Source organism: Octodon degus, unplaced genomic scaffold, assembly GCF_000260255.1.
Source record: "Octodon degus isolate 3935 unplaced genomic scaffold, OctDeg1.0 scaffold00352, whole genome shotgun sequence".
NCBI classification, from domain to species: Eukaryota; Metazoa; Chordata; class Mammalia; order Rodentia; family Octodontidae; genus Octodon; species Octodon degus.
Window position 1 is genome coordinate 688,038 of NW_004524928.1, and position 8,301 is coordinate 696,338.

The 8,301-nt window shown below is 41.7% G+C and overlaps 2 protein-coding genes across 3 annotated transcripts in view; one reads left to right on the forward strand and one right to left on the reverse strand.

Annotated features, from left to right (window-relative positions):
* The window catches only part of Rab2b (RAB2B, member RAS oncogene family), a 25,195-nt gene extending 18,983 nt beyond the window's left edge, over positions 1-6,212 (reverse strand). The window contains exons 1-3 of the mRNA XM_004648080.2: positions 5,956-6,212; positions 5,649-5,720; positions 1,516-1,583 (exon numbers count right to left, since the gene is read on the reverse strand). Coding sequence (XP_004648137.1) covers positions 1,516-1,583; positions 5,649-5,720; positions 5,956-6,001 — 186 coding nt within the window. The 5' untranslated portion in view covers positions 6,002-6,212. The remainder of the gene's footprint in view (positions 1-1,515; positions 1,584-5,648; positions 5,721-5,955) is intronic.
* A 96-nt stretch (positions 6,213-6,308) lies between these two features.
* Positions 6,309-8,301, forward strand: part of Tox4 (TOX high mobility group box family member 4) — a 29,532-nt gene continuing 27,539 nt past the window's right edge. For both annotated transcript variants that reach the window (XM_023708354.1, XM_004648081.2), the window contains exons 1-2: positions 6,309-6,404; positions 6,616-6,684. In XM_023708354.1, the coding sequence (XP_023564122.1) occupies positions 6,399-6,404; positions 6,616-6,684 (75 nt within the window). In that variant the 5' untranslated portion in view covers positions 6,309-6,398. The remainder of the gene's footprint in view (positions 6,405-6,615; positions 6,685-8,301) is intronic.

Here is an 8,301-nt window from a genome sequence, read left to right on the forward strand (position 1 = left end):
ATATATATATATAAATATATATATTACTAGCATGGTATATATATATACCATGCTAGTAAAAAACATCCAATTAGTAAGCTCATCTAAAACCCAGGAAAGTGCTATCCATTCATGTGTGGTGAGAGCAGTGGGGGCAGAACACGTGAGATGAATGAGGAGAAAAAGAAAAGTTTGTGAACTTCTTGTAGATAAAATGGCTTCAGATCTCAGTTTTGAGAAAAACAAAACAAAACAAAACAAAACCAGTAAGAACTAAGGAAGGAAAACAAAAGATTTTTAACAAAAAAGTAAGAACTATTTGTTAGCCCCCCCCCTTTTTTTTTTTTTGCGGAACCAGGGATTGAACTCAGGCCCTTGTGCTTGCCAGGCAAGCAATTATTCTATTGAGCCATCTCCCCGGCCTTGTTAGCTCCTTTGAGCCAAAATAGAAACTAAGATATTTGCCTTAGATGCAAAAATAGCACAAATCAAATGAGACAATGCAGTGAAAACAATTTACTTGGATGAAGCAAAATTGTAGTAAGTTGAGTGAAGCTTTGGCAGTATTACATTTACTAAATTTTAAAATGCATACAACCTCTGACCTAGAATTTCCATTTCTGGGCAACTATTACATAAAAATTCTCTAGCATTTCTATAAAGACATAGTAAATAACAATGTTCAATGATGCCTTATAATAGTGAAAGGTCAGAAACAACCTAAATTTCCATTAAGGGGAGTCTAGCTAAATAAATATATAGTTTATTCTACAGCTATGTAGTAGTGAGAAGAATGAGGTAGATCTAAGTGCACTAATATAGAAAAATCCCCAAAATATAGATTGTTACTAAAAAGCACAGCTAGGATTACTCTGTCAATTTCACACATACAAATACAAAAAAATAAAACCACACCAAACATGGTGTCATATGCCCACAATGCCAGCATTCTGGGAAGTTGAGACACAGGTTGGGAAGTTTGAGCCCAGCCTGGCAAGTTAGTGACTTTGGAAGACCCTGCCTCAAAATAAAAGATAAAAGCATGTTTGTGAATTATAGCTCAGTTCAAAAGTCCTAGGTTCTATCCCTAGATAGAAATACATACACAATCATTAATAGTGGATTGCTCTGGTAGAATAGCAACTAAGGCTGGGAGAGAAAAATTTATGTGTATAAAGAGACATTTACTTTATATTCTACAAACGTACTGTTTTTATTTATTTTTTTTTACTATAAATTAGTAATTACTCAGATTATTTAAAAATAAAGCTGTGGAGTTCAGAATTTGTAACAGGTGGCATGGGCCAGGAAGGTAGCTCAGTAGAATAAGTGCCTGCCTGGCAAGCCCAGGGTCTTGAATTCAATCCCCAGTACCACCAAAAAAAAAAAAAAAAAAGTAATAGATGGCATCAAAGCTTCCCCACATTATCGATCTCACTCTTCCTCTACTTCTTCTGCACCAACAGTACCACCCTACACCAGCTGTCATTATATTTTGATATCTGTCTAGAAATCAATTGTTTTGTTATCTCTTACCGTATCCCAAATTTGTAATTTGATCTGTTTTCCATCAATGTTGACCATACGGGCTCCAAACTCTACACCTGTCAGTGGAGGGCAAGAGAAAGGTTGTGATTCTCATGAGCAGATGTGGAGTGGAAAGGTTATGCTTTTCCTCAGTGTGTTTTAATATCAGTACTCAGTCACACTAGGCCCATTATTGCTGCAATTGATTTTGTGTCCTTTATATTTCTTCATTTATATTCTAGTTTAAAAATGATGATCTTAAAAACATTTATGGTCTTAAGGCTGTAGTTCAGTGGTACAGTGCTTGTCTATTTTGGGCAAGGCTCTGGGTTAAATCCCCAGCACCATTAAAAGAAAAAGAAAAAAGGCTGGCATGGCGGCCCACATCTGTAATTCTAGTACTTGGGAGGCTGAGGCAGGAGGACTGCCATGAGTTTGAGGCCAGCCTGGGCTATGCAGTAAGTTCCAGCCCAACCTGAACTATGTAGTAAAGACTTGTCTCAATCATCTCCCCTGAAACAAAAAAAGCGAAAATAAAAAACAAGAGAGAAAATAAGTCCTGAAAACTACACATTCCAGATCACCAATAATTCCCAGAGTTTACTGGAAAATAGCCACCCTCATAATGTATGGAAATAGGCAATCTTCTACCAAAGTAATGTCAGACTAAACCTAAATAGTTACTAAATGTTATGGTTTTTGTCTCATCCCCCCAAAGCCTGATGGGGTGGCTCCTAGTGTTTGTGATTAATTCTTGATCCAATGCTGGGATTATGGGTGAGTACTACACCCGCGTGGGGCAGATAATCTGCATACAAATGTGAGGAGGGGAGAGGCTTGCTAGCTGCCTCAGCTGCTGCTCTTCCCTTGGCTCTTTGCTGTCTTCTGCCACCATAAACAGCTGCCCTCCACCAGGTGCCATTCTGCCTTGGAGCTAGCTGAGTATGGACTGAAAACTCCACTTACTATGAGCTAAATAAACCTTTCCTTCCTTAATTCTTATTTTGTCCCAGCAATGAGAGAAGAGTAACTGAAACAGTTACTAACATTAAAAACACTGGAAAAGTCAGAGAATTTATCCTACTTGCTATTTTCATACAGTACTTTGCAAGTAGCATGAAGAATCTGTGTGATGAAGATCACTCATCTACCTTGGGGGGCTTAGTTGAGTAAGCGCTTGCCTGGCAAGCACAAGCACAAGGGCCTAAGTTCAATCTCCAGCTCTGCAAAAAAGAAAAAAACACCAAAAAACAAAACAAAACACATTTACCTTGTCTGAAGGGCTAATACACACCTATTTGGTGACTCTACACATATATACACAATGTATGGGGAATACCTTATCTTTAAGGTGCTGTAGTCAAGAGGAAAGATGTAAAAGCTGCTTATCACTGTAAATGCTTCAAGTATCAAATAGTATAAGGAAAGCTGAAAAGTCTTTTTTTCCCCCTCACAGGCAACAGGAATGGAATTTCAATGTATAAGAAATAAAACATTTGTTTTTTTCAATGAAATTTTCTCTGATACATTCAGAGACCCTTACATTTTCTATGTATTTTTTACCTACCTGCTTTGTTTGTGTGAACTCAACTCACAAAGAAATAGACTCTATTGGGCTCTGAGGTGAATTTGATTGATCATTGCATGTCTTCACCTCAGAATTTGTTATTTGCTCCGACTTCCCTAAGGTATTTAAGAGCCTGTAACTTTACTTTTTTTTTGGTCTAGTTTTCAACTATTCTTCATTTAAAACTCCATGTTCTAGCCATATTAAATGTCTTTGTTTTCCAAAAGTAGCCTGCTCTCTGCCATCTCTGAGCCTTTGCCCATGCTTTCTTTCTTTTTTTTTTTTGTTTTGTTTATGAGCCGAATATATTTATTGAGAGAAAGAAAGCTCCTGTCCTGAGAGAGGGACCGGGGGACAGGAGCCCCCCCACCCTCCCTCTGCAGGAAGTTGTCTCTTGCAGGGACTTTTATAGAGGAAAACCATGTGGTGAGGTGGGTCTAAGGTGGTGGAGAAGACATAGGAACTTGCTTAGCTGTTGCCCATGCTTTCATTCTCTCTTGCCCTAATCATTTCCCCTCATCATGATAACCCTTAACCTAACTCCTGCTCACTCTTGTCAGACTTTCCTGATAGAAGTGGCATCTCCTTTCCTTTCATACTTTCTAGTTAGCATCTACCCCCAGCCCTACCTCCTTCATTGGAAGAGTACAAGCTCTCTTAAGGGGAGGTACAACCTTGTCTTGTTAATCATTGTACCTTTTTTTTTTTTTTTTTTTAACTTTATGTATTTGGTAGAGGGTCTCAGTACACAGCTCAGATTCGTAGTGATCCTCCTGTTTTCAGCACCCCCAGCACTGGGAATAGAGGCCTGTGCCACCATCCCCCGATTTGTCACCCAGGGGTGGGGCCAGGGCAGCATGTGGGACCTGTATCATTCTTCATACTCATTTTAAAACTATTTTATGGTTGCTGCTACCTTCTTAATCTTTTTGTATGCCCACCAATTAGATTTTATTTTATTTTATTTTCTAACAAAGATTTTATCTTTTAGGTACACATTATGATCACATTTATCATGGAGAACTTATATCAGTACATGATATAACTTATTTTTCTCCATTCCCTCACCTCTTTAAACTCCTCCTCCCTTTCCCATTTACAGAGCTTTGAGGTTGGGTATGGTGGTGCATGCCTGTAATCCCAGCACTCAGCAGGCTGAGGCAGGAGGATCCTTGCAAGTTGGAGACCAGCCTAGGCTACGAAGTGAACTCAAAATCAGCCTAAACTGCATAGCGAGTCCCTGTCTCAAAAGATCAAAAAACAACAACAATTTTCCTCCTTTTCTCTATTTTTAAAAAATTTTTCCCTTCTTTCCTTTCCCTTCCCTGTTTGAACGTTTTCCTCCTACTGAAAAATACATTTGGTCTTTATTTACACTTTTGATTTCTCACACTAAAGAAACAATACAGTATTCACATGTGTCTTAAGAGTATGGGCTCAAATTACATCCACTGTCCTAGAAATGTCTTGAGAGTTTGACCCAGACATTGTCCTCCTGTTTGACCCATTGTCCTCCTGTGTAACGTCCCAAAACAATTAAAAGTATCATACTATAGTGACATATGCACACCCATGTTTGTGGCAGCACAGTTTGTAATAGCCAAATCTTTTTTTTTTTTTGAGCGGGGGACTCTTTCTTTCCTTCTTTTTGAGACAAGGTCTTGCTGTGTAATTCAGACTGGCCTTGAACTCACTATGTAGCCCAGGTTGGCCTCAAGCTCACAGCAATCCTCCTGCCTCAGCATCCATTCCAAATGCTGGGATTACAGGCATGCATCACCACTCCTGGCTGTAACAGCCAAATCTTGGAAACAACCTCAGTGCTGTAGTCAAGAGCATTCATCAACTGGTGAATGGATAAGGTTTGTGTACTTCTTTATATACAATGGAGTACTACTCTGCCATAAAGAAGATATGCTAGACAGAGTTCTTTGTTTTATTAAAAGTTAGTTACTAGATTCATTCGTCTTTTCATGCAAGGCTGGGATGGCCCATCAATTTGCCACTGCTTCTCCAACGCGAAAAAACGTCCATGTATCAGGGCTTACTTTAAAAAACACTTAAAAAGTGAAATTAATGGGGCCGGGGACATGGCTCAATGGAATAAGTGCTTGCTTGGCAAGCGCAGGGGCCTGAGTTCAATCCCTGGTTCCACCAAAAAAAAAAAACCACCCCAAACTGAATTTACTATGAATTACGGCAAATCATAGATAAGTTTTTCAATAAGCAGGTATGCTGCTTTTAACTTTTTAAGATTTTTATCAGTAAACGACTACAGTAGGTGATAGCTATTTTGGGGGTCTCTATAAACATACCAACTACAGTCACGCTATTTTGGGGGTCTCTATAAACATACCAACTACATTTGAAGGAAAACATCATCGTAAGGCAACTAGTCCTTACCTAACATTCATCTCCAACGTTACCTTTCAGTCACATACTTACTATTAACGTTTGATTAGTCACTTCATAAACCATAACCCCGCACCAGTTGAAAGTAGCGAGGAAGGTGCCTTTTCAAACACTGAAGGCGGCAAACGTTAACAGATTTATCTGTTCTGAGAGAGATACTTACCTATTGTGAGGTCATGCACGGGCTGGAACCGCTTGTCCGTAAACTGCAGGAGGAGACACGACTTCCCCACTCCTGAAGGAGAACGATTTGCGTCGCCAGAGGGAACTACCTCGGAGCTCCCTCGCTCCAGCCCTCCCGGCGTCTAGGACCGGGCAGGGGAGCCGGAGCCCCGCCCCTGGCTGGCCGCCCCGCCCCCGCCCGCTTTCCCCCAAACGGCCAACCCACTAAGTGAGCCCCGCCCCCGAGGCCCGATTTGGGAGCTTCAGGTCCCCGCCCCAGCCTTGAAAGCGGTACACCGGCGGGTTACCTGTGTCTCCAATAATTATGTATTTGAATAAATAGGAGTACGTCATGGTCCTGATTCCTCCGTATTCCGGGTCCGCCCGACTTCTACAGCCACTTACCTCCGACCTCTCTAGCCACTCAGGCGACCGATTTTATTTACCCTCCCCCACCTCCGGGCCTCTCTAGCCCAATCCACGTCTCTATTGCACTTCCCAGAACTCCATCAGGAGTACCCGGACATCGCCTCTAGGGACCCCTCTGGCATGTCTACATGCCATTATCCCCCCAAGCTCCAGGGGGCGACAGCTAGCTTTTTTGCCGCTCGCGCTTGGTTGGTTGACTCAGCGCAGTTTCCTTCCAATCAGCGGAGAGCGACGCGCGTCCTTGCGGAAGTGACGCGCTACGAGTCCTGCGGGGGCGTTGGGAGCCGAGAGAGGGCTGAGGCGAGGTAGCGATTTTTTGAAGATGGAGGTAGGAATTCGGGCGCTGAGAAGGCCGGCGGCAGAGCGCTGCCGACTGGGTTGGAGCAGAGGCAGGAAGCTGGGCGGAGAGGCGGATGACCGGAAGGGCGAGAGAGCGGGGTTTGGGGGTTGGTATCAGACGGTCGGGGTCGAGAATTCACCGCTCCAAGCTGACTCCTGCTCCCCCGAACTTACCCCCGCGGCTTTCTTTTGGTTTCCAGTTTCCCGGAGGAAACGACAATTACCTGACGATCACAGGACCCTCGCACCCCTTCCTTTCGGGTGCCGAGGTGAGCGGGAGCTCGGCGGGGGGGTGGGCGGCTGAGGCGGTGGCGGGGAGGAGAGCGTGCAGGCCTGGGACTGGTGCCACCGCGGCGGGTGGGACTTTTGAGGAGAGTGCCGGCCGATTCCAGAGCCGGAGACTGACTGGGAAGGCCAGGAAGCTGCTGTCACCACAAAACCAGGATAGTGAAGAGAGTCTGTTTAAGGAGAAGAGGAGGAGAAATAGCTACAATTTCAGGAAGAAAATTTTTCAGCAGCGGAAGGAATTGGGGTAAGGGAGGAGCTTATGGAGCACGGTTATCGTTGGACGTGGTTAATTCTTGAATCCTGGGAAGGAAGGATTTTTTTACGCTGATAAAAACAGTTACTTTTACTTGTATAGCATCAGATTGTTTTGCTAATGGCAATAGGAAAGAAAATTCAGAGAACGTGAAAGGAGTTGAGTAGAACTTGTATTTGTTGCCAGTGACTCGACTTGAGGCAGATTACCTTTGTAATAACAATTTTCGCAGCTGTCAAGAGCCTGTAATAGTTTCTTACGGTGTTATGAAGAAGTGAGTAATAGTTATGATGTGGGCTTAAAATATTCTGAAATTTTTTTTGCTTGAAATGATATCATGCTGTAGATATATATCGCTTGTTTGGGAAAAATAAGAGTGAAACCTGAATGAGACAAGTATATCCCAGCTTTGTGAACCAGTAAACTCTTGAACCTTTCACTATCTTTTAAAGATAAATTTTCCCCTAAAGTTTGTGTCTTTTTTGTATTAAGAATTTTCAGTTGATGTTGAGTGGCTTTTTTTTTTTTTTTTTGGCAGAACTGGGGATTGAACTCAGGCCCTCGCGCTTGCCAGGGAAGCGCTTATTCCACTGAGCCATCTCCCTGGCTTCTTGAGTGGCTTTTTCCAAAAGCAAATCCTAACATTTTCATACATTAAAATCAGATTGACAGGGCCTGGGGAGATGGCTCTGTAGAATAAGTGTTTCCCTGGCAAGTGCAAGGACCTGAGTTCAATCCCCGGTTCCCCGGGGAAAAAAAAAGATTGACAAATAAGTAGCTGTTAGTTTGTTTGTTTTTGGTAGTTGTTTTAAAAATGTCTTATTGTTTTTATTTTTCAGCTATATTGGAGAAAGTGTAAAATGAATGGAAAATTTAGAAATAATATAAAACTAAATCCATTTGGTTCTTCATAGACTCATCACTTGTTTCTTCTTAATGAGGTCCCCACAGTTTATTTTTTTCTATGTGAAGTAAATCTCATACTGGCTTCACCTATGTAAAAGTGCTTCATTGTCAGTTTCTTCCTAATTGGGTCTCCACAGCACAAGTTCCACTATTTAAAGGGTAATAAATTGGCCTTGTTCATATGAAAGTAAATTTAAAATAAAATACAAAAGCTAGACCACGATGAATGTCCATTTTGTATCTGTGTATTCAAAGTGGTTAGGATAGATATATAGTTGCATTCTCTTAATGAATAAAATGATTTGTTCTAATGGTATTTGTAAATAGGATCACAAGTCCTCATCTTGTACAGCAATTAACCACTAAGAAGAATATATGCAGTGTGTTATCTGTTGAAACTGTACTTTCGATTTGATTTGAAACTGTCTCATTGCTATCT